At 43.2% G+C, this 25,929-nt stretch overlaps 3 protein-coding genes across 5 annotated transcripts; all 3 read right to left on the bottom strand.

Moving 5' to 3' along the window:
* Positions 1 to 182: 182 nt before the first annotated feature.
* On the bottom strand, positions 183 to 4,322 carry pgghg (protein-glucosylgalactosylhydroxylysine glucosidase). Its single transcript, XM_085914610.1, has 15 exons — positions 4,062 to 4,322; positions 3,804 to 3,918; positions 3,474 to 3,725; positions 3,071 to 3,281; positions 2,557 to 2,992; positions 2,362 to 2,481; positions 2,145 to 2,276; positions 1,962 to 2,073; positions 1,702 to 1,774; positions 1,492 to 1,628; positions 1,289 to 1,422; positions 1,102 to 1,197; positions 940 to 1,037; positions 641 to 864; positions 183 to 547 (listed from the first exon to the last, which is right to left on the bottom strand). Exons 3-15 carry the CDS (start codon positions 3,709 to 3,711, stop codon positions 471 to 473), a joined length of 2,088 nt encoding a protein of 695 aa, XP_085770736.1. The 5' UTR covers positions 3,712 to 3,725; positions 3,804 to 3,918; positions 4,062 to 4,322; the 3' UTR covers positions 183 to 470.
* Positions 4,323 to 5,126: 804 nt separating this feature from the next.
* Positions 5,127 to 17,299, bottom strand: LOC147055524 (protein phosphatase 1 regulatory subunit 12A). 3 transcript variants are annotated; one of them, XM_085914355.1, is made up of 25 exons: positions 16,911 to 17,299; positions 14,080 to 14,210; positions 13,864 to 13,982; positions 12,932 to 13,088; positions 12,706 to 12,850; positions 12,536 to 12,610; positions 12,336 to 12,415; positions 10,775 to 10,980; positions 10,586 to 10,695; positions 10,049 to 10,243; positions 9,894 to 9,976; positions 9,722 to 9,811; positions 9,503 to 9,604; positions 8,635 to 8,736; positions 8,465 to 8,555; positions 8,244 to 8,378; positions 8,051 to 8,153; positions 7,751 to 7,854; positions 7,611 to 7,670; positions 7,501 to 7,523; positions 7,378 to 7,426; positions 7,184 to 7,288; positions 6,937 to 6,987; positions 6,719 to 6,769; positions 5,127 to 6,120 (listed from the first exon to the last, which is right to left on the bottom strand). In XM_085914355.1, exons 1-25 carry the CDS (start codon positions 17,184 to 17,186, stop codon positions 6,034 to 6,036), a joined length of 2,730 nt encoding a protein of 909 aa, XP_085770481.1. In that variant the 5' UTR covers positions 17,187 to 17,299; the 3' UTR covers positions 5,127 to 6,033. The 3 variants fall into 3 exon arrangements, with proteins under 3 accessions (XP_085770481.1, XP_085770482.1, XP_085770483.1); XM_085914356.1 differs by lacking the exon at positions 6,719 to 6,769; XM_085914357.1 differs by lacking the exon at positions 9,722 to 9,811.
* A 1,549-nt stretch (positions 17,300 to 18,848) lies between these two features.
* Positions 18,849 to 24,385, bottom strand: pnpla2 (patatin-like phospholipase domain containing 2). The gene is made up of 9 exons (XM_085915013.1): positions 23,881 to 24,385; positions 23,047 to 23,279; positions 22,873 to 22,938; positions 21,552 to 21,761; positions 21,403 to 21,463; positions 21,117 to 21,320; positions 20,888 to 21,020; positions 20,691 to 20,813; positions 18,849 to 20,035 (listed from the first exon to the last, which is right to left on the bottom strand). The coding sequence occupies exons 1-9, from the start codon at positions 24,065 to 24,067 to the stop codon at positions 19,666 to 19,668; spliced, it is 1,587 nt and encodes a 528-aa protein (XP_085771139.1). The 5' UTR covers positions 24,068 to 24,385; the 3' UTR covers positions 18,849 to 19,665.
* Between the last annotated feature and the right edge of the window lie 1,544 nt (positions 24,386 to 25,929).

Here is a 25,929-nt window from a genome sequence, read left to right as displayed (position 1 = left end):
GCGGGGTATTGTGTCCAGATTTAAATCCACAAATTGACAATAGGCGGAAAACAAACTCCGCCCATTCTTAGTCGTAAACAGGAACATTTTGCAGCGTGAGCTTCGTTTATCTTTTTGCAGAAGAAAGAATATATTCTTGCTAAAAAGGCCAAAATACTTGTATTGAAGTATAAGGGTAGTTTTATTGAATAATATTATGTCTTGTAACATTGACACAACAGAGAACAAATCTGACAAATTTTAATGAAACAAAAAAAAAAAATCACTTATCACATAAGATAAGGCTATAAAATCATGAAAATGACTCATACTCAGGATACATGGTTAATGAAGTCAACTTTCAAACTTTACCTGTCAATCAAATCTGTTGCTCCGAAAGTGATGCAACTGGCCCGCCCACAGTCTGTGAGAGACTGATGCTTTTATTTTATTTGCAAATGTATGGACAAGGGAGGTATCTGTCAAATTATTCAGAAAGGCCAGCAGAAAGACGACAGTTCACATCTGCAAACATATCCAGGTTCTCGTGGAAATATTACTTCCACCCCTACAAAGACATAATATAATACCAATTAATAATCTATCATTTAATAAATGAACCTCAATGATTCCTTGTTCATAATTCGAATGTGTATGTTACCTGGCGATAAAGGAATTTTAGTCTTTGATGCCTTGAGGACCACCTGCAGATCCAACATCTCGGCACTGGCAAAACGGCCTTCCTGCTCCTTCAGTATGAGCCGCACCTCATCTCTCCGAAAAAGCCAGTCCAGCCGATAGCCCAAATAGTTGACACCACGGATGCAGATTTCACTCAGCTCATCGGGAAGGATTGGGGAAAAGGCCAGGCATCCCTTCTGGACTCTAGAAAAAAAAAAAATTATAATTCTATTGATTGATTTTGATTCAACAAGCAAGGCGGGATGATTGATGACTGACCTGAAGCCGCCGTAACCAAACACAATGGCTTGCAAGAATCCTCCCATACCCGTAAGAAAGTTAACTGCTCCCGTACCGTCTGATGACTCACTCCATACCTGGAAGGCCATTACACATTTCCTCAGTAAACAAATGAGAAGTTTGCGTAGTCTACAGCGATACCTGAAAAGGTCCTTGGATGTTTCTGAAGCACTTCTCCAGCAAATGTTGAGCTTTCTTTGCATCCCCCAGTTCCAGCCAACCAATCGCAAACATTCCCTGATTGATGAAGAGAGCACAGTTTAGAAAACCTGGACAATAAACCGGAACGATATATTAACGTGAACAAAACTGCGGATTTGCGCCTAACCCAAGTCATAGCTGGTCCATGAGGGTCAGTGACACTTTCATAAGCTTCAAGGTCATTTCTTCTGATTTCCGGCGACACGGGCAGGCCGAGAGGATAGCTCAACATCACGGTGTCGGCCTGTTTCACTGGAAGACCTGCAAGCAAGACAGAACAAAATAAAAATCTGCTCTTTTAAATCCACTCGATCAGGTGACAACAAATACCTTTGGTATAGCCTTCAAATTCTGGATGGTATTGAAATTGTGTGTCAAAAGGTATACGGAGGTTGTCCGCTACATTTTGCCATTCCTTTGGTGCAGAATATTTGAGAAGATCAGCTAATTCCACAGCAAAATGCAGACTGAAAACAAGATCGTTATCACATCAGAGGTATGATTGAAAATTAACGTGACCAAGGAAGCACATGCAAGTACCTTAATTTGGCCACTGCGTTTGTGTAGACAGAGTTGTTGACATTGGAGTAATACTCATCTGGTGGCATGACACCTGAAATACACAACTATTTATAATTGACAGGAAGAATATGAGTTCATTTCCATAAAGAATGTATCAATTGTTATACTGTCTGTCTAAATGTGTTGCGTCACCATTTGAGTTCAAATATCAATTGCATGCCTAAAATTGTTCAGCTAACCTAAAATAGTGAATCAACTGATTATAATGCAGCCTTTACCTAAGAGATGATACATCTGGTCGTCAGGGTTCCAGGTCACCCTGGAAATCCAGTAATCAGCCACGCCCCATATCAGTTGACTTCCCTGACCGTCTGTAAACATTGTCACATCCTGCAACAACAAAAAAAAGCAAAGTCACTGGGAGAAGACTCGCAATGATGTGGTGGAGCTGAGCAGCAAACCTCAGTGAGGTAATAGTAATTCCGGAAGGCCAACGCGACATCGCCATTGATGTGAATCTCATCTTGTCCGTAAATATCTTCAGGGCACATCTCTCTCCCTGACACGGCACTCTCCCATGCCAACTTTATCCCCTGTGTGGATTTAGTTCCATTTGTAGTTTGATTCATTCTATCTGTCCACAATGAGTAACACAAGTCACGTTATTCTTGACCTTACCTGGTATCCTTGCTTTTGAGCATTGTATTTTGCTCCATCCATAGTCCTCACTCTGTACTCCAGTGCGGCACGGGCCATCTTGGGGTAAAATAAAGCTATCGTCGGAAATATCCACATCTCCTGTTGAGTTGGAAGTCGTCGTTAGATGGTGACAGAGGAAAGAGGAACAGTAGACATTTTCAATTTCATTCCAACCTGGTCCCAGAAGACATGACCCCAATAATCCTGAGCTTCGGATCCATTGGATAGTCCACCTGGACTGACGCCGCCAAAATGACCAAGTGTGTCGTGAATGGAGGGAAAAGCACTAAGGAGGTAGAACATGCAGCCGATCACAGCTTTCAAGAGGCGCTCGGATCCCGCAATTTCCACATTGCTATTTAGCCACAGCTCCTTCCATGCCGCTTCGTGAGAAGAACGCAAGCCGTCTGTCGCTATCAACTCCAGGCCCTCGTCAAAACTAGCCTCTGTGACATCTAAAGAGTCGGCCACCGCCACAATGAAGTACCAACGGTCCTGGCTTTGCTCAGGTAGAAGTGTCAGGCTGGAGGGAATGGGGGTCCAGATGAGGTGAACTGTAGGGCAGGGGCATCCTGGGAATTCTGCTTTGTGTGGGTGACCTTGAATGTGGCTGGAACAAAAGAAAGATGCTAATATGCTCAAAAAAAGGTTCATATATTTTTTTTTTTTTGACTGGGGGGGGGCTCACCTCCCACCTCTGTAGTCAGCCGAAGCCTGAAAATCAATGTCTTTGCTCTGAGGTGTAAAGGAAGTGACCAACTTCACTGTCAATGGCACCTCTGAAGTCACATTGCGCACCAGCACAATCTCCATTACCATAAGGTTGGAGAAGTAGCGGTGCGAGTAGAAAGACTGGGAGACCGTCAAGCTAGGTGAGGTCAGTGTGTTTGTGAAAACACCTGTTCGAGAAACAGAGAATTGTTTTATGTACACACTCCTAATATAGTATTATAATCAACCGCTGTTATTTTTTTCAATGTTAGAAATTAACCTCTTGCCCAACGATAGGCCCCAGATCACCTTTGACCCTAATGAGGACACGCTCTAAAGAAAATGAATGGATGAAGGGATCAGGTCCTCAAGGAACTTACCTGCATGGGCATCCAAGCTGTAGGAGTTTTGAGCAGCTTCCTCTGTCTCAACCGTCACAGCGAGAGGACAAGGAAGATCTGCACGGTGGCATTCTCCCTGTTCCCCGTTGTACACCCCCCCCATGTGCATGGTGCTGTTGTAAACCCGCCATCCCAAAAGGCCATTGGCCAGCGGAGGCAGGAAACAGGGGTTGTCGGGAAGAGAGTCAGTGGTGAAGGTGTAAGGGTCACCGGCCATGGAGAGATGGGGACCTGTGAAACACAGCAACACAGAAAAACAAAGATTAGAATGAGTCCAACGAGGTGCACTACCGTAACCGTAATGTTTACCTGTATGACCAGGTGGAGAGGAGAAAGAGATGGGATGAGGAGCTTTCTCCCCAGATTGCGTCCTTCCTTTTGACAGGTCCCGACGCGGAACAACTTCAACAACTACTTCCTCCTGCTATTATAAATGAAAACAAAATTTGTCTCCATCTCAATATAGTAAAAATTATACAGGCGTGAACATAATCATAACGAAAATAAATTGTTTTAGTAGTTGCTCGGAATTACATATTTGATCTTTTACTAGTGTGATCATCTTACCTTAAGGGTGTCTCATTGGTGGATTTAACAGTGAACAAACAATTGTAACGTGATCCGCTATTCCTGTTGCGCTGTTAGTCTCTCACGTGATCGGAAAGTTTTGCCACAGACTGGAAAGTTGAGAAGTGATAGACAAATTGGGAGCAAAAATGTATTTTCAAGTTTGCAGCTGTCTATGAAAGGAGTGTTGATATGTAAGCTACCAAAAAGAGTTCAAGTTTTAGCTCAGGGGATAAAAAGTAGAGGTCTGAGAAATGCGGAGGTGGCTGACGGTCAGTCACAAAACCTGGCCTGGAGTTTTTTGGGTGCAGGGAGAGACTACCATTTGGCACTTGAACGCATCATCTTTGGAGTTTCATGACTATGGAGCATCTTTGAAAGCTAATTTAACATAATCAGAGTCGTTTTACGTGCATTTTACAACTATATAATAGGTTTGTGTTGAGATCAGAGAATGAGTAATGAAATGTTCAACAATCCATCCTTAGTTTTACCAAAACTTTTTTTTTTTTTTACTGAACCCGGTGCATGGGAAGTCACCTGGAAGAAATTCCACTTTATCACTGACCATGAGGCTTAGTGAGATAACACGCAAAAAGTTCAACCGTGACTTAGTGCTTAAGAGCATTAAAAAAAGGCATACACACCGATAAAAAGATCGACCTGAGAAACTACCACTTTTCCCCACATGGAGGCGCCAAGGATCTGTTCATCCAGCATCTGGCATCAAGCCGGAGGGAAGGTCAGCAGCACAAACCCTGGGAAAAGCAGTGCTTTGTCCATATAAGGCCGCGATCCATCCGCTTCCCTCTTCCTCCCTTCTCCCCTGCCTTTCTCAGACCTTGGGGATATTTACAGTGAGCTCCTTCCTTATTAGGAGCTCTGCTTGTTGTCTAGCCTGGAGGACAGTGGTCCGTTAGTTTGCTCTCATGTGAGATCAAAACTGACAGATCTTCACGCGAGCAAGCATTGATGACACCAAGCCTCATGTTCAGAACAACGCAGAGAGCACAGGCAATATAATGACTAAATTCCATCACAATTCTGTCGTATTTTCAATGCACATTTCAAACAGGCACTATATTTCTTTTGGGGTGCAGACATCCATTTTAATATATTAGAAAACCAACATGTGAAGGAAGGCTACATGGCAGTTGACTTCAAAAAGGGTATTAGTCGACTAATATTTATACACATGTAATATACAAAACCGTGTTCCCCTTGAAAAGAGAAATTTACAATGAAAAACTATGACATTTATATTTTTTATCAATGATAAAAAAACAACAACATTCATAGCTTAACAGGCTTCAACTGAACAGCAATTTTGTTTTTGTTTTTCATTGCTTTACAGAGAGTAAAGTGCCATGACCTGGTTCGGTGGTCTTCTCATTTATGAGCATGGAGTGTGTGTGTGTATGTGGTCAAAAAAAAAAAAGTAAAAATAATTTGGGGCAAGGGAGGGTGCACAGGTGGAGAGGTAGGTGGGTTCAAACACTTGCATGTAGTGAGACGACCGCTTTTGGCTGAATCTTGATTAAAAAAAATACCAAACCTTTCCTGCTTGTTAACACGAGATCAGGACGGCCAGCAAGATAAAACTTGTGAATGTGTGACGCAAATGTGTTCACAAAAAAAAAAATTAAATACCAAGTGGGAGATTCAAGACCAATTGGCCTCATGCACCATCCAAGACGTATAAGAGCGCGCACTTAAGTGTGTGCACGTGCGCTTTAACATGAAGATTTTGTGTGACCGCTCAATCACATCAAAATGCTTCTTCCTGTGACAGACACAACAAGGCACACAAAAGCCACTCCAGCTGTTTGAAAGGCATCACAAGCCAAGTCAACATTTGGCTGCCCCCCCCCTACTCTTGCTCTTTGGCTTTGGGAGGAATGTGTGTGGAGGAATTGAAGGGAGGCAGAGGAGAAGAAGAGTCCCCGCTTTCTGTGGCTCGTCCCGTCTCCGTCTATTTGGAAAGTTTGCTGATGACGCGGATCAAGGCTCCATTCTCATCTTTAAGTCGCTGGTTGTCTGCTCTCAGGTCAACTAGAACCTTAATGGTTGGGAGGACATGATTGTTAAATCAAGAAGTCAGACTTTTCAGCTTTTGGCTGAAACTTCAGGATGGATCTGAAATACACTTGGGTTCTTCCGGCCAGGTGAAATTATTTTCCACCTTCCCTAAATGATTGAATGCTTGTTCAATGTTTCAGAACGCTTCACACAACTGGTTCATCTCTAACCAGGAGCAAAACGACATAAAAAAAAAAAAAAATACACTACTGGCATCAACCCTGAATTGAAGAATACATTTCAAACGCAGTTCACACTTCTGTGCCATTCTTCAAAACTGCAAAACTTGATCATTTCCCAAAATCTCCTTGACCCTTTGAGGAACCCCTTCCCCAGATCGGTTCATTTAAAAATATCCACCAATATGCTCACATAGTTCTCCTTTCACATTTCAAATAGCTTGAGCCACGTTTTAGAAAATGTAACAAAGATGGCAGCCATTTGTCACATTGCTCATCGTACCTCTGATTATGGATTGAACAAAAAATTCAAAATCATGCCCACGATGCTGCCAAACGACGCACGCTAAAAGCAAAGCTAACCAAGTGGCGACATGCAAAGCGCACACGAGTGCTCACCTTATGCTCCTCCTCCAGCTCTGCCATTCGCCGCTCCAGCATCCTGCGGTCCTACAGTGTTGAGGGAACACGGAAGGAGGGGAGTGAAAGTGATGAGGGAGCGTGAAAGTTGAGTAGGAGCTAGTGATGCCAAGTGGTTTTGGGAGAGGTGGCGGTCAACCGTGCGAGTGGCAGTAGTGAGGCAGAGGAAAGACGCAAAAAGAATGAAGATGCTTTACCTTTCTCTCGAGGTCCAGAAGGGCTGAACAGTCAGTCAAGCGCTCTTGTCTCTGGAACGGAAAAGACAGAGCATAAAAAAAGGATCAGATAAAGTGAGGCAATGACATGCATGAAATATATCCCCCCCCCCAAATAATTCTGTTGAAACGCATGTAGCGACAAACTAGCAAGACCAAAAGCGGATTTCGGATTTGAGAGACAGATTGTATTTCAACCGCGTGGGTGTGCGTTTTTGTGCATTTGCACCTGCGTGGCCTTTTCGAGATCCAGCCTGGTCTGACTGACAATCCTTTGTGTGTCCTGCAGCTGAGACTGCAGCTGGCTGTTTTCTCTGGTCACCTCCTCAAAAAGCTGCGGCCGTAAGAAAACGGGACATATTTATAACAAACGTGAAAAAGCGTGAGAGAAAAAAAAAAAAAAAACCCAACTTGTCTGCTGACCTTTTTGAAATCCTTGCTCTCACCGCCCTCATTGCAATGCACAGTGGACCTGCGTGAAATTCAGAGACGCATCTATTGTAGTGGTGACAGAAGGAGGAAACATGTCAAAAGTATGAGTCATACCTGGAACCCAAGAGCTGGTCTGACTGTAAACAAAGGAGACAGGTCGACAAGTTATGAGCGCCGTCTTTGGTTACGGCTCCGTCGAGTCGGCAAATAAAGCACACACGCACCTGCAGATTCAGCCGGCTGCTTGAGAATTCTTCCTCCCCGCTGGGATCGTTGTCATCAAGCTTGAGATGAGACAGTGTTTTTCAGTAAAGCCTCCCCCAGGTGTTTTTATCTTCTCTATTCTATCCAGAACTAAATATACCTCCCCGCTCCTCTGGGCCTTCCTCCTCGCTCGGGCTTGTCTCCTCTCCCTGCGCTCCTGGGCCCATCGCTCTGTCTCGCTCTCCCCGGCGGTGGCCTCAGTCGCTGGAAAAAAGCCAGTTGCTTAAAGAAAACCACTTTATGGAGCTGACCAATTAATCAAATTCAATTTGACATTGCAATGTAGTAGAATGCAATTTTAAAAACAGCAAAAGCTGCAGATAAGAAGGGGAAAAAAAAAATAATAATAAAAAACCAGCAGCAATTTGAGCTGTTAGGAAAGATAAGTGGAGACATCTACTTTTCCCATCGGTGGTCTGAGGCCGCGGGGTGCCGGCGGGCTGCGTGAGTCCCAGCAGGTCGGACTTCTGCAGGCTTGCTATTCGAGACCTCCAGCTGACCTCCTAAAGATTTGAAATTTGAATGGCAATGTAAGGTCACACGACACAAAAAGCAGCATCATATGCAAGCCTACAACAAGAAAAGCAGCTCACCCCTTCCTCTGCCTTCTTAGACTTTGCTTCTTTCTCTTTTTCCTTCTCTTCTTCCTCCTTTTCTCTCGTTTTGTTGTCTTGCTTCATGGTCTTCATTGTCTTCTCAGCTTCCTGCAGATCTGTCAGCGTCACCCCCTTTTAATCACAGCGCGACATTTGCGTAAGAATCCACAGCTGGAGGCGCCGTCACGCATCCCGTCAACTCTTGAGCCGCGTCGTACCTGAGTAGAGCGACGAGACTGGCGAGCGTGGCGCGAGCGAGCTTTTCTCTGTGCCTCTGCCTCTTCATCCCGAACTGGTGTCAGGTAGGACCTAAATATGGCAAAAATCAGGTGAAAAAGGTCAACATAACACAGAGAACATTATGATTGAGATTAGTGTGGTGACTCACTTGCGCCGCTGCTTGGTCTCTGATTCAGGGCCGGTTGTGTTCTGAGAGTTGGAGCTGGTGTCCAACGTTGACAGATCCCTCTTCGTCTGTTCTTGAGGAAGTCTAAAAATAATGAAAACGTTAAGATATCATGATGAGATAGAGTATTTGAGCTTAGTCCAACTGTGATCCTACACATGACTCAAGCACAATAAAAGCAACAGGTGGTGCCGTAAATCCCAATTATAAGGTCATTTCAGATATAAACACACGGTACTTGTACACACACAAAACTGTCTTGAATTATAAGTGATTTTTTTTAATAAGACAACCCTTTAAAAAAAGAAAAATAAACGCTTACTACCCTAATTTGTGTTGCACTGAAGATCACCAGTCACACGCAAATACAATGTGCAATGTCGCAATACCCAGACTGACCTTTGGGAGGCAGCATGATGCCACAGGGCATCTGTACCACTGGGGGGGGTACAAGAAATAAAAGTAGCTAACTGGTTGTTAGCTTGTGTCGTGACTTCTGTACATCACGATATAAAGTGGTCTTTTTTTTTTTTTTTAAATTGTGGCAAATGAGTTGAAAGATGAAACATTCACCACTTTTCATTGTTTCTCTCTGTGTGGTGACAGCACATGCTTCAGGTGGCTTCTAAATTGGCTCTTGTTCTGTTTTCGTTTCACATCACAATCACAGTGATCAATTGATCACACACATGGGAGTGTCAGTCCAATTCTTTTCTGAGCACCTCAATAGGGGGCGGGTGGGCGGGGGGGGGATATTTTCAGCATACACCGCAAAGACGACCGCGAATGTTTTCAGTCGAAAATAAAAAGGACTGAAAGATGCATGTCCTAAGAAAGAGTGAATACACACCTCTGTGCCAAAGCACTGTTAAGGCGACTGAGTCCAGATGTGCTTGTTCCTGTACTACCCGAGTTCACACTGGCTTCATCAAGTCTCCTTCCATAAGAAGAGCTGTAAAAAAATAAAAAAAATGTAAGAACTCAGCACTGCAGCCCACAATAAGATGCAACACTTACAAAATAAGCACAAACATTGCACACAAACACAGGGTGGGTGTTCGTGACCAACCTGCGAGGCAAACAGGGGTTGAAGCTAGTGAGATCATTCCCTGATTGGCTGTGAAGGCGACGGGTGTAGGACGAGCTACGACTCAGCCAACTGACGGGGGGGGACGAGGTGAACGCGGTGAGAAAAGCATGCTGGTCACAAGTGCAGATAAGCGTGAAAGCAGATGGGTCACCTGTTGGAGTTGTCCGAACTACTATCTGGAATACTAAAGAGTCTCCTTGTGGGAATAGGAGGAACCCGGGCAAGTCTTGGTTCCTGTGAAGACCAGATGATGCATTCACTAAATAAGATCAGAGTGCATAGATGGAAAAAGTTTGCGTTTGGTACCTTGGGGTCAGTCTCGGAGCTCAGACGAGGACTGGAGGCCGAGCGGGTCATCCCCAGGCCTGAATCTGGAGGCTTGTTTTGGTCTGGGATGGAGTCAGACAGTCCAGCTGAGCCCAGAGTCACCGAGCTGCCTGCCTTCCTCAGTGATGTTCTCCACGAACCTGGGGCCTCAGTGGCTACGGGTTTGCCCGGTTCCTGGTCGGCAGTAGGACATGAACCGTTACAGGGAACACAACATTTTGATTCTGTATGCAACAAAACATTTTGAAATCTGGGGAAAAAAAAAAAAAAAGATGCTTGGTTGAGGGTTACTTTCAATTGAGTCTATTTGAGTCCTTGTTTTCATGAAATTAAAGCCAAACTTGAACCACTCGTGGTGAACCAAATATGCCAACCACAAATGCTGTCAGCTTTACAAGGATCGTTTCCCTTATCCGTGCAAAATACACACAATCTTTGCTAAATAATAACCAATTAGAATACTCGTTTGATCTGGTTTGTGGCTGCAGACGTCCGTTGGAATAGAAATGACTTTACCTTTTTGACTTGGTTCGCAGCCGTGCCTGCAGGCATGGAGGTAGGAAGGAGGCCGCCCGTGTTGCGTTTGTTGTTCAAGTTGTTTATAATCTCTCGGTTTTTTGCTTTCTCTGCGGCCGAGCAAAAAAAAAAAACAGTCAGGGATGCTCCAAATCTCACGTGAAACAATTCCCGACACTTTTTCCTCACCGGACTCGGCGTCGCTCTCCGATTCGCTCTCCTCCTCCGAGCTGGAGCTGCTGGAGGCTTTGGGTTGACTTTGAGACTGGCCGCGTGAGGTTTGGCCTTCTTCTTCTTCGTCCTCGGCGGGGCTGCTCCGCAAGGCAGGCGGCGGGTGCTTCTCGCGCTCATGGAGGCCGATTTTTTCCTTGCTGCTCATGCGCGAGATTGAAGTCCTGAGCGAGTGGAGACACAGGTGGCATGCCGACGGCTAATCAATTGCATGTGCGGCCAATTACAACACACACACCTACACACACACACCTACACACACACCTACATGTGGAGACTTAAGTTGGTTAACCACAAAATGTGACTTCACTCAGCGACCACAAGTATACACCTATACAATATCTGCTATTCTTATTCAACATTTATGACTTTACTTGTAAAGACTGACGAAAGTAGTCTAGTAGCGCTAGGTACTGTAGAAGCACATGATTGCCAAACATTGCAGTTTATATTTGTAATCATACAAAGACATTTTATACCAATATAAAAATCCACGCGATTGTAAACACACCCTTGAACAAGCAACTAAAGGATCAACATATTCCAAAAAGTGAGGCGCTTTGGAAACTGCATGCAGGTCGTGAGTTGGATGACTTTGAGAGGCCCGCACGACAAAGCAAGTTCAACCTGTTCACGAGATCTTAGCTGACTCAGCCAAACACCTTCATGGTAAAGCACTGTTACAACTGTAGTTAGCGTTAAATCCAGCCAGGCTCTCATGAAATGTGATACGATAAATATGGGAAGATGCCGTGTCACATACGTCAGCCAGTGCTGACAAATCATAGCACTTTTCAAGTTTGAAGCATTCAAACAAACCTACAGCAGTATTGTCATTTAGAAAGCCGGCTGTGCTTTCAAAGTCGCTCAAATCTGACAACATCAGTTGCCATTCAATTTTAATGTTCTTCATCATTTGTTTATCAAATATGCTAATCCAATGTAGGTCAGCCTTTTGTATGTGACCTTAATCCTCCTTTATTATAGTCTGATGTGGGTCATGTTTAATTTTGTTCAGCGCTTTTCTCAGTGCCCAAAAATACACTTAATATTGGTGGACACAAAAATAGAGACAAGGGGGAAACAAAAATCCTCTTTTAGTAACTAAACAGCTACACTGCAATGTGCAAGCGCATCTCAACATATTTCTCTGCTGTAGTGAATTTATTTGAAAGCAAACCGATTACAAAAATAGGCAAATATAACTTTGTTGGAGGACTAGAATGGATTAACCGCATTCCCATTCATTTCAATGAGTGATGTTACCTCGGTTTGTGACGTTTCGGTTTGCACACAAATAAAGTATTGCTAGAATCAATACCCTTTTAACAGTGTCAATCAAAACATATCGATTGGTAGAAAGATTCTTTTTGCTACAGCTCTTGTATTGGATCTCATTACTTGTGCATGCGGACCTACACTGGAGGCCGGTGAGAACGCCATTTATTACACGGGTTCATCTTAGGGCCATTGCCCGCATAACGCCGCGGCGACAAGCTGACAGACAATTGGCACTGACCTGCGTGTGCGTACGGGTACAGTGGAGATTTGCAGGCTGGTCTCGATGACAGGAGTCTGCTTCTCTTTCTCGCTGCGTAGCTGAAGAGGAATATAAACACACATAAACACAAGAGGACATTCAGAGCTCTCGCATTATCAGTCATATCAGTTTCATCTGACAGAATAAGAGTTGTGTCGCCTGCGCGCGGGCACACTCACAGCATTCTGTTTCTTCTGCAGCTCCTCCAGTGTGTCCACGAGGTTCTCATCAGCAACATCTAAAGGTGTTTGGCCCTACAAGGACATTCACAGCGCGGGGTGGGTCCTCAGCAAAGGCTGAAGCGCGTCACGCGGTTAATGGCGAGTGAGATTGTTTGCAAACTGCTCACCACGTTGTTGACGGCACTCATGTCGCACATGTGGTCGGCGAGCAGCGTGCACACCTCCTCCTGACCCCAGTGAGCTGCCGCATGGAGCGGCGTCCAGCCATCCACGTCCCGGCAGTCCGCATCCACCCCACATTGTAACAGCACCCTGGTCCACGTGAGATAAAAACCACATGAAGAACTCCGTGGGTCAGATAATAGGTTTTGAGCGGCACGATCAGATTCTCACTTTAAAACTTGGATGTAGCCTTTGGCCGCTGCGACATGCAGAGCTGTTGCCTTGGTGTTTGGGTGAGGGGTCAGAGTGTCGCCGCCGTCTCGCATGGCCTTAGCATCTTGAAGCATGATACGCTCTTCTTCTTTTCGGGCCTGGTCCACATCAATTCCTGTGACGTGAGCACAAGCATGCAATTAAATTCAAGCGTTGACCGAGTCCATTCATTTCTAGCCTGTCAATAGAGACAGACCATTTCAACTCACAGAAAATTGACCGGAGCAAATTTTGATGTCCTGACGGGAAATTCTGTGTTGTATTTACCGACAAGATGTATCACACCGTGCAAAACCAATTCCCTTGTCTGTGTCAGCAGGGGACAAATAAAGTAACAGTGCCTGGGGGTTGCTGTTGCATCCCACATAAGTCATGAAAACAACTTTTTTTCACAATAGCCAGACTTCATTTAGATTTTAGGCCCACAACAGCAGTCAAACATTCAGACTGACAGGCAAGTCTTTACAAACTGAGCTGCTATGACCCAAATAATAATAATAAATATATGTATTGTGAAAGAACAGCGAGGCTAGTTATGACAGAAGCTCCTGGCTAAACGCCGCTCAGTTCAACTGGTACTGAGTATTTGTGCTGCCAACAGTTAGCATCTGGATAGAGTGACAACTCCCTTAAAATATGAACTACCATCTTCTACTTTTTGTAGTCTGAGTGGATTCTTAAGCAAGGCAAATCAATCCCAAATGTACCCGCCATCATTTTATATTCCATCAGAAATTAACAGCACTCAGATGTAAGCCATCATATTTGACCACAATTTGTAGACTGGGACAAAAACATCAACACGTCACACAGCAAATATTTTGGATATTATTGTCAAAAACTTTTCTGATATGTCTTGAGAACAATATGGTATCATGTCAGCACATCACCTTGCTTTTTGATTTCCGCTTTCAGCAGTCTCACCATGGGATCCTCCGTGGCCACGTCGAGAGGAAGTTCCCCTTCGCTGTTCACCGCTCCGACGTGGGCACCGTGTTCTATCAAGTACCTTCGAAAAGACACACAAACCCACGTGTGGACCAATTGCTTGGAAAGAAAGTCCTCCACGCTGACGTGGACCGACTAAAAATGGTTCCAGAGCTCACTTGGCGATCTGGATGAAGCCACAAGATGCCGCGGCGTGCAGGGGGGTCCAGCCCTCGTTGTCGCCCGTGTTGACGTTGCTCCCGCTCTCCACCAGAAACTCGACCATCTCTGCGTTCTCATCGATACAGGCCTGCCAGAGGGCCAAAGAAACACAAAATGCTTCGTTAGGAAGAGTGTGCCAGCGCGTGTTGGTCAAGAGGACATTTTGCTTAGAAAACACAAATGAACAGCCATCTATGAAAATCATCTTTCAACACAAACTTCCAGAAAGGTGAGCTGCAAAAAGGCCTCAAGAGAGCATGTGGCACGAGTGATTATGCAAATCGATGTCACTCTTTTTCCTGAGCTCAACACGATGAAGACTTTAAACTGTCATGTTAATTGTCACTTCAACTTTAAAAATGAGAACATTCAATCTACTGTAAAAATCAATTTGTTGGTATTAAGTTGCTCTAACATTTGAGACTTTTCAATTTGTTGCTGGAAATCAGATTTAAGATCACACTGCACTAACTTTTCACACGCCATCTGTATATCTGCTCTTTTTTTGTTTACCTTTAAATTTCCTTGCCATCATATCGAACGACATAAAACGTATGTTGCACAGCGCAAGGTTTTAATGTTCATTCGACGTTTAGACCTTTAATTTTGTTTAAAATACCCCGTTTTACAATCTTTTTTTTTTTTTTTTATAGCACCTTGAATTATCTTGTGTCTGAAATGTGCTTTACAAATCCAAATGCCTGGCCTCGAACCAAAAATCGTCTGGAAACGCTTTTGCACATTTTCACTGCCCAAAGGGTCAATAACAGAGGAAATGTCGTCACTGAATTGCAATTCCATTGATTAGAATAAAGTGTCTCAACATCTGTTGAATGCGTTTGATGGGATTTACTTTTTTTTTTTGCCACGTAACATTCTGTCAGCATTTCACAAATCTGAGTCATGTAACAATGGCGACAATCCATGCAGTCTGGCTTCAGTGGCTGGCAGTCTTGAGTTTTAGTTGACTCCATGTGTTGTCAGCCCTCAAAAAGCACGAGGCAAAAGGCCAAAATGAGTCTAAAAGCGGTCATTCGAAAGCCGTGTTGTCGCCCTGGCAAGTCGTGAACAGCCTTTGTGAATTGATAACTGCTTGACATGACAATGAGCTGTTGAAGCCAATAAATTGCTTTATAGAATGTGTTTGAACAAGTTGAACTAAATGTCACATCTGTCGGCGACCCACATTTGGAGAATCACTGGACGTGAGCACCCCTCCTGCCGTTCCACTGTTGCTCTTTAGTAGCTTCTCACCGCAGCCACGATGAATCTTGTCCATCAGGCCGTCTTAAGCCACCTAAGAGGCTTTGCTTTTGGACTAAATCACAAAGCTGTCGCAAGCCTTCGTCCTAATTTATACTTCCAATCAAGCACGCCAGTTCTCTGTATCAAACAAAAAGAGCTCCAGATGGGCGGCAGTGTGAGTAATCAGGCTGGATAAATGAACAGAGGGTACTTGTGGGCACCCTTGTGCGTTACGAGGGGGGCAACGGCGTAGCCTCCCAGCAGACTCCTTCCCTCGTTCATCAAGTGAGTCATTGTGGAACGCGCCTTGGACAACAGCAGCTCCTGCTGTTGGAGCAAAAGTTTTCCATTTCCTCATCTTGAACTCCCAAAAGTCCCCTCTATGGGGAATTGGGGAGCGGGGGGGGGGGGGGGGGGGGGGGGGGGGAGAAGAAGGCGGAGGCGGGGGTGGCAGAGGAAAGAGGAATGGCGGAGAAGACATAAAGGCTTTGGATGAAGGGGACGGAAAGTTTGGAGTGCGCGCGACTATATTTAATTCCGGTCGCTCGGCAACTGATGAGCAACACTTGGTGAAAGGGATGGAAGCAGCGGAGGGACCACATTGGGTGACGCGTGTGACTCAACCAAAAGAGGGCACGTTTGTGGAATATTGTTGGCACACACAAACTCCACCATACAAGTCAATCAGGAGGCAGGAACATGGCTTTGAACTCCGAGCATGACATCAGCGGGTCCACGCAGGCCAGAACAATCTTTTCGAGTATGCAGACACTTAAACTTTACAGCTAAAACTCCGCTTGTGTGGGGACTTTATAAGGCAAATGTGCGTTTGGGAAATGATGTATGGCAGTAATAGGGGAAACGATGCATCACTGAAGAGCTTGTGTGACAGTGAGGATTTCCAGAGTGCCTCAAGAACAGAGTAGTATCATTTTAGATGCCTATATTGTATTGGAAAAAAAAAAAAAAAAAAGATTCTGGTGTTTTGGATGTCTGATCATTGAGCAGTGATTGCAAAAACAGAGAATTTAATTTAACCTAAAGGGTCTGAGATGTGTATACGTTCTAATAGTGATGAGATGTGTATACGTTCTAATAGTGATGAAGAGTGACAATTAAATGTCCTCGCTGCCATCTTTATTGCTAATGCATATAAATGCTGACTTTTTTTTGGTGCCTAAGACATTTTTAGTTAGCTGATGAAACAGGCCACTGAATCCAATCAGCCAACATACTCCATTAGGAACTTGTCATGTTTGCTATAAACGTGACGTTCAAGTCGTTCGAGGTGAGACAAAGTGCTCAAGCAATAAAAAAAAATACATATGGCGCTGCTAATGACGAGTTTTGTTTTAGTTTTTTTTTAAACACAACCATAAGGAAACAAAGTGATGGACTGAAGTTTATGCGCCACTAGCGGCTAACGGAAATGTTTCGATTAGCCCCGCTTTACACCCCCCCCAACACACACAGACACGCTTTAAATGTTGTTTTTCTACTTAGTAAATGCTCCGTTCAAAGTTTCCAGAGTGTCTCGACCGACCTGGTGGAGCGCTGTCAGCCCGTCTACGTTGGCGTGGTTGATGTCAGCTCCCTGGCGAAGAAGTGCCGCCACCTCCTCCCGGTCCCCGGCGGAGCAGGCGGCCATAAACACGGCTCCCTGGGCGAAGCGGACCCGCGCCCGACGTGTCCCGGAGCTGCTGGCGGTATCCCGAGCTTCCGACTCCGTCTGGTCCGTCTCCGAGCCCAGCCATCGCTGCAGCTGATCTTGCCGTCGCTGTTTGGCAGCTTCGGACCGGGACTGGTCAGTGGCCGCCATCTTCCCTCGTCTGTCCCGGACCAAATCAGCTCATGGTGCGGGAGAAGTTGCTTGGATGGGCTTGGAAGGGAGGCTCTCCCAGGATGCGCCCCCTGGTGGAGAGACGCCCCAAATGACGCTGTTGAACTTCACGACAAATTTATGACTAAGTGGCAGTCAGGTGTCGCATTCGAGGCGCCTGGGAAACCATAAAATGTAATAAAGGGCGTTTCTACTTTCCTAGTTGTCTGGTGCTGGTTTTCAGTATGATGACTAAATGAATCGATCGTGTTCTCAACAGCATTGGCAAAAACACACTTACGTAGAACTAGATATAAATCTGTTTTAAAGACTGGTAAAAGTACTGATTCAATTTTATTTCGGTAAAATTACAACTATTGAAATCAGGAGCGTAGCCATCTAGTTTAATGAGCAAATTGTCCTCTCGCATTAAGCTGGATTTTCCCATTATTATTATTATTTTTTTGGTTCTATATTATTTTGAGAAAAATATAAAGATAAAAACGCATCTTAACCATTGTAATCATTATAGAAGGCAATGTATGTGTCTGTCCTACAACAATCATAACTAACCAAACAAGTTGTTCTTCTCCCTTCCAAACAACAATCGAGATAATATGCTTGCACAAGTGTACACACCCTCTAATAACTATGTTCAGAATGAACCAGTCACATTCAAACTTGTCAAATTGGAGTGCCCGGCCACCATTTAATGCCTCTGATCCAAAATATTTGATGCGTGGTTCTCATGAGTGCAACATTTTGAGCGATGATTTCTAGAAGCCATTATTATTATGTAAAGTGTAGCTACCCCTGGAGCATATTGCAGAAACGTGGCAGCAGCATCATGTTTACAACCATGATTCCCTCATCTTATCAGTGACTCATTGACTGACACTTGTGCAAGAAAGCACAACAAGATAAGCGTTTGATGACAATTATGTAATGATTTGTGAGAGCAATAAATCATTTGAGGAAGTAACTCAAATGGTGGCATTGATCTATGGCTGATCAATGAAAACCCACTGAATGTGAGACCATTTTTTTCTAAGAGATGCCTGGACAGGAGTTTAACTTTGTGTTTAAACATCATTGGTATGATAATTGCGCATTTGAATGAAACTACTCACAAAAATGTAATGAGATTTGGCTTTTAGGAGAAATTTCTGGATGAACCTAAGAGGCACTATTCAAATGACCTCCTGTAACTTGTTGAATGACCATTTCCAAATGACCTCCTGTAACCCCTGCAATGACCATTTCCAACTGTTCAATGTTTCAGATACTGTATCTCTCACTTTTGAGAAAAATATTTTCCACAAAACTGTGCAAACGAACCCAGTTTGCTCGAGATTATTAAAACAAATACAACAGTGTTAGCAGAGTATGAATGCCTACATAAAGTTTGATTGAGGTTTGTTTTGGGATCAACACCATTACCTCGGACGTCTTCCAAAGCATAAAAGAGGGTCATTATTCCAGTGCTTTACGGTCATGAATCATCACTGGAATATTTATAACGTTTCTGAAATCATTTCAATCAAACTCCACTGGTGGCATTTGGTTAGAACTGTGCGTGTATTGTTCTTCTTTCTGTGAACACACTTCATGCCATCTTTTCTGGGTAATGTGGATATCAAGAAGACAGTCATTGCATCTGTCTATAGTAAACAACACCAGTTTATTGGTTGGTCACAAAATGTTTGAGCCGGAGTTCATTTTATTACACACTATAAATGTTGAGTTGAATAAATTTGAGGCTCAGTCACACAGAAGTAAAGACGATATAGGTAGATTAACTATCACAGAATAAAGTCGGTGATAAAGTCCTTTTCTTAATAAGATGATTCTTTGTTTTGTTAAAATCAGGTCACATAGAGGTAAAGAGACGAGAATACAACTAAAATTACAACATGTACTAAATCATGTTTCTAAAAGCTGTACACAGTTGTCACTTAAGATTATCGATAAAAATATGACATTGGTATGCAAAGTATACATATGTGCATCAATTATCATTCATTCACATACAGTACATACACAGACCGGAACTAAAACACAGTTGAATTCATATTATTGCATTGACAGTTTGCTTAAAATGTACGGAGTAACTTTCTGCTGAGTTGGTGACTTCACCGTTTCCTTCCTACAGTCTCAAAAGAGCCCGATGCTACACATTGCACGCCAAACTCCAACCCTAACCTATGCTTACGTACAAGTCAAACCACATTCCAGGAAAGCATAAACACTCATCTCCATCAACCATGGCACGTACGTTTTTTTGTTTACAGTATCTTGCGTTTCAAGTTTGCATCTGCTATCCATAAACATGTCTTGGACCTTCACGTGTACATCGGCAAGGAGCGTTTCTGAGCATATCGCAGCTAGAATTGAATTGTATACAACACACATTATGTGTTCATGGTAAATTGTTACCATTTAGAATCATCATTAAAGTGCAAAATGACAATCGGATTTTTCAACTGGACAACTGGTAGTAATTTGTTTGAGGTGGACCAGGATTTAAAAGCGGCAGATCTGAATCAAAGTGCCGCATGTCATCTTTGGTGTCGCTAAGACCACCGCCGGTGTGTGTTGGGAAGCTTTCCACGGGGAGGAAAGAAGCAGAGCTGTTGTCCACTGACATCGGCCCCGTTTGGAAGGTTCCTTCCAGATCCATGTTGACGCAAAACGTTCCGGACAGCAGCTGTCTCTTGTATTGGTCGAGACGTGTAAAGATCTCCTGGACTGAAAGAGTGCCGCTACCTACCCAGGTAGCATACAGGCTGGTGGAGCGGATATGGGATGGGAGCGACTGGTAATGGTGCAGCTCCAGCTGACAGGAGAATCTATAAAGTACAGATCAGCGTGTTACCAATTAACTTGTAGGACAGCGTCACAAAATTCAACCCTATCATTTAATTCATTTCCTATGCCAAGAGAAAATGTGCAACATTTAATCAATTATCTTAATAATAATAATGAATACATTTTATTTCCCAAAATGTTTTATGAAACATTTGTAAAACTGTGATGAACAAAAAACAATTACCAGTTGGTGCAAAAACCAAGGCCAAACACTGCCATCTATTGGCTTGTTCGTGTCAGTGCAGCGTCTGCTAATCACAGAACGGGGTTGCTGACTTATACGAGATGAGTTGTTGCAAATTATATTGTAAAAGAACATTGTCCATATTGTTCATTGGTGTTCAATTTCTTTTGTTGACTAAGCTTTGACAAAACACCTTCAATAGTTGTTTTTCTTCCTGTGTAAAGATCTCAACGATCTTGTTTGTCACAGGTTCTGTACACCAAGTAAATAAACAAACAAACACCCCATAGCATCGCCGCCTTCAAGGCATGAAACTGAACTTATTACGCAAGGTAAATATTTAAAAGGTTATCACTTTTGTTATTAGACCAAAATGAGTGCTGACATTGTGCATACATACAAAACAATTTCCACACACAAACATAATCACAGTGTATTGACGGCACACCTACCGGGCGGAAAAATGCTGAGTAATGCTTTTGGAGGCTTGGCGCAAAACATGATGGAGGATTTTCACCAGTTGCTCTTGAATCCATCCGACATCCTCCTGCACATCTGGCAACCACTCTAAAAGTCTACATGAGACATTCGAATTAAAAATCGACACAAAAACGTCCACAACAATAACTTTGATGAAGTCTAGCAGTACCTGAGAGTCAAAGACAAAGCGGACTCAAGCGGGAGAGTGTAGGGCAGCATCATGGCAGACGCCATCCTGAAAGGAAGCAGGTTGCCAAGCGACTGCACTAGGCTCCTTCTCTCTGTGCAGGCTTCAATTAGGGCTGCAGAGGGAAGCACAGTTGAGTACAAAAACATCCACAGAAGCTTCCAAAAAGCACTTTCGACACAATTACACATCGATTTTGTGCTTCCGTTACCTTTGTGGAGAGTTGGCGGAAGGCGTACAATGATGTGCTCCTCTATATTGGGATAAACAGGCAACGGTCCGTCGACCGTACTGATCTTTTCCTCCTCTCCAACATCATCGACGTCAACGTGAACGTAGTCAACTTGTTCCTGATGCTCTTCTCTGTTAGCCAGCAGGGCTCTGTCTATGTGAGGGTCGCCGGAATTGAGCAATCCTACAAATAGAAAGATCATGTTTGTTAACTTTGAAGATGCTTGAAAAACAAAACTCGAAATCACATTTGTGTTGATTCCTACCATTCTTCTTCAGGAAGTGCAGTGCGTCATTATAACCTTGTTTACACATGGCTTTCATAACCTAGACACGAAAAAAAATCATTAAGTTTACTCTAGTTCATGGAACGTGTACATAGATCGAGAAAGGCGCCACCTTCAAGTGACCTTACCATCGGATCAGGTGGGAAAAGTGCCCGGGAAATTCTGTAAAGGTTGGTGAGGGTGAACTGGATGCTGGTGTTGGTGAAGCGGAGCTCATGTATGTTGGTGGAGGTGTCTCGCGGACAGATATCGCTCTCACCGGAGAACGGCGACACGGTGATTGTGTTTTTCAGCTCATAATGAGGCAAGTTGTCTGAGATTCCCCCGTCGACGTATCGCTGCATAAAAGAAATACAGACACAAATTGTGCTTGAGTTTCCGACATCACTAATTATTTCTCTCTTTTTTGATGACAATGGATTCAATTGAATCCCTCAATGGTGAAGAGATTATTCCTCAGGAAATCTATCAAATTGCCAGACGTCTTGAGACTTCTTTTTTTTTTTTTTTTTTCCCAACCAGCCTCTTTCAAAGTTCTGAGATTTATTGTTCTGCAAAGACAAGCTATCTATTTACTTTGAATGATAGAATGGGGTGGTTGGGTTCAAAAGGACATATGCAAGTATTTTTTTTTTTCCTCCATCAGCAAGTCTGCCGTGAATTTCAAATGACTTTTCTTGATGATATCAGCAAAATTCCTTAACAAGACCAAATGAATACATTTTGACCGATTTTTAAAGAAAAGGCCGATGGGCAATTTTTTGTGAGTATTTTTTTAGGGGGTGGGGAGGCTAAGATAGTTTAATTCCTCTTATGATGAATGTTTTTACTGAGACTGTTGCTCATCAAAACAGGCTCTGTTTGTCAACTGATGTGATCAGCGTGACATCAGTATCTGCTCCACACAGGGTAAGAGAGGACAGAATGACCCGCCAAGTCCGAGCTACAGGCTGAAGAAGGGAAAATGCTGAGAGCTGTCATTGAGCAACATTTCGTAGAAGACTTCAGTGCTACTGTCAGCGAGTCCAGAGAAAGTTCAAATGTGCTCTTCAATGAGAAACAAAATCCTGAACTTTTGTTTGAGCACATTCATAGCCATTGACAAAAGCATTTTTCCTATATGCTAAGAATAGCTAAATAGAAACAATAAAAGCAAATGTAAAATTCCCAAAATATAGATCAAAAGTTTCCCCAGTGAAATTCATAGAAATGTCATTCATCAGTTCAAGATCCACAAACACCACCAAAAAAAAAGAAATAGTCATGTGTTTTACTACAAAAACAACATGTCCCTATTATTATTTTTTGCTTCAATTGAATGGCTATTGTGCTGTTTCTCATTATGATGATGATATGACATTCAAATTTATGAATACACACTTGTACAGCCATTTTAAATGTGCTATTCATTGTTATTGCCCCTTGTCATGCATGCATAATGCTACTCACCACTCCTTGCAGTGTGGGAGGAATAATGCCACAATACACTGGGATGTAGGCACTGCAAACACATGCCTGTAGAAAACAAAAGAAATGTATTACATAGATATTAACAGTTCCAAATCTGAAGGTCTATTCATCTGTCATGAATTCAATATAAATAAAACTCATTAACATTCACACCTGCACAATCTCCTCCTTGTTGTTGAAGTGAGATACAAGCACATTTTCTCCATCTGTTACTCTGGTCAGAGAGATTCCCAGCCTTCCATTAGCAAGCTGGTGAGAGTCAGTGGGCAGAGTGCGCTGCAACATGAAACGCACGATCTTCACCAGGTTGAAGGAAGGATGCATGGGACCGAGGAAGCGTTTTCTGGCTTCCTTGGCGACCTCAATAATACTGGCACCAGCTTCTCCTGTGTAGGCAACAGGACAAAGAATGAAATTGTTTCTAAAAAGCCAGAGCAGTACTATTCAGAAGACAATTACAATTATGTACAATTTCAAAACCATAGTGATTAAAAAAGCTGTTATGCATGTTGTCACATGTTTTTTTTTTTCTCGTGAGGGTTTCAGTGATAAGTCAAAAGATACATTCGTTTTGCTTTCTCTTTGCCTTTTTGTGAATGACACGAGTGATGGGAAAAAGGCGCCCTGGGTGGTTTAAGATATTTGTAATTTTACTTGAGGATCTCTTTTATTTACTTTATACAAGTCTTCCCCTTATGGGACAGGCAGGAGGTCACAACAATTGTTACACTTAAGTGAAAGCACTTTATTACACAATGTACTACTATTAATTACTACGTATATTTCACAAACTCTGCTAACAGGCCAATAAAAGAAAACAAGTAATACTCTAGTCGGGTCCAGTATGCGGATGTCATGCAATTCAGACTTTGCAAGCAGAAGTTGTCACTTTCGAAAGATTACCAGCCGTGTACTGTACTCTAGCACAGTTCCAGAGGCCAGCCATCATAAATTGTGAGGCCGATTAGTTCTAATCGAGTGACATACCAAGGCACACGCCGGTGACCAGCGCGGTGGCGGTGAGCGCTCCGGCTGAAGCCCCATAAATGTGCTTGGCGTTGTGCACCAGGAACGGAGCCTGCTCCAGCAGGCAGCTGGCGACACCAACATGGTAGATGCCCAGGAATCCGCAACCGGCGAAAGAGATGTTCCATGACGAGTCCAAGGGGAACATCGCGTGCGTTGACAGGCGGATTGAATGGACGCCAGCCGGGGTCCCTCCCCGATTTGGGGACTAAATAAAGTTTTAAAACGGTCCGCTTTTGTTAGGTCTGAGTGCGGCTCGGATTTTGCTAGCTCCCTTTTACATGCTGTGTTCAACCCGGTAGCGAATAGTGTTAAGATAACTGGCTATTCCATGAAGTAACCTTTGTCCCATACAAAACCACTAAACTCACATTTTTAAAACAAAACAGTAGAAGAAGCGAAGATAAGCTTTTACTGAGTAAATAAAATCTGTCCCGAGGGGAATTATTCCGACACGGCGATTAACCCTGGTTTGCTGCCGAACAGTTACGCTTTTATGCATAAAGAGGCGGGCACTGTAACTTCAGTGCCCTATCACAATTGAGAACACAAATGACGTTGACGAATCAAAATTGACGTTTAACCTTGTGACCAATTAAAAGCCCCGGTGTTGTCGCCCAAGTGAATGCGATTAGGATAGGATGATTTGCACAGTAAACAAACGTCACGTGAGATTTTAGTTTTTGTTTTGTATTTTTTTTGTCAATTGAATTTGATGATGTGTTTTCATAATTTATATCTCCTCCTAATTGTTGACGTTGGCTGATATAATGACAGTTCACTCCATATACATTAGAGATATACATTCCCAAGTTTTATTGAGTCAAGGCATCATTAAAAAAAATCTCACCACTCACAAAAACGTCACAAAAAGTATTACTGGAATAATGACGATCTCGTTGTAATTTACACACAACCGTACTGGCGTAGTGTGCAATATGGACCTGTTTAATTGAACAGAAATCTGATGTAATCACCAGAAAGATTTTATTGCAAACAGGTTTATTGTGCCCTCTGCTATTGATGGATGATCATTTTTAATTGTTTTGCCTGTCACTATACGTCAACGGCTTTTAAGATCATCAATAAATAAGTAAAATGTGGATGTTCCACGGCATCCCTGATGATCTCTCACCCTGATTGTACAATACAAATAACAACATTCTATGACCTATAATCTAGGTGTATTTTTTACATTTGTGGGTATTATTCATTTTTGACTTTGTTGTCATGGCAACGATGATATCCCGTGCTGGAAAACATATTATAGGAACATGTACAAATAGGACCGTGACCCCTTGAATTGGTCACAAAGTCACTGGGAAAGCCTGTTTCACAACAAGTAGTGTCGAAATTCAGAATCCCATGCATTCTTGGAGAATGTCATCTAAGTATAAATGGTTGTTTTGAATGATGTTTTTCTGAGATGTTCCTTTCAGAATGTTTTTGAGCAGTGATTGTAGTGACAACATGATTCCTCAGAGAGGATATTCTCTTGTGCAACTACTTCAGAAGATAGTCAAAAAATGCGCATTGATTGTAGACAGTCAAAACAAGAATATATTTGACAAAAACATCCACATTTTCACCATTGTTTTTATCCATTCTATATTACATGAAGTTTTATGAAAATTTGCATTTGAACATTTTGTGATTATATAGCGTCCGTCTCTATCCAACTACTATTTTATCAGTTTCATGGCTTACGATACAGTACTTTTACGTATACAATATGCAAGGGGGTAGTAAACAGCGCCCCCGACTGGCTGATAACAATATACCCAGCGTCAGTACGTAGTTGCCCTTGTACTACTTAATCCCGCCTTCGGTTGAAACCTTCGCGGCACCCACCAAGAGACGTTCGTTTTAAATCCACAAGAGCCAGAGGGGCGGAGATTGTCACTTTTGAATTGAAAATCCACGTTGTAATCTTGTACCGCCACTCGACTGTGTACAAAACGAGCAAAGTTTGAAGTGACGTAGGACGTTTCACTTTCGGACCCAGTTGAA

This window comes from Syngnathus leptorhynchus, chromosome 6, assembly GCF_054491065.1.
Source record: "Syngnathus leptorhynchus isolate UIUO chromosome 6, UIUO_Slep, whole genome shotgun sequence".
Taxonomy (NCBI): domain Eukaryota; kingdom Metazoa; phylum Chordata; class Actinopteri; order Syngnathiformes; family Syngnathidae; genus Syngnathus; species Syngnathus leptorhynchus.
Note: the sequence above shows the minus strand (reverse complement) of the source record. Positions and strands in the feature narration are given on the sequence as shown.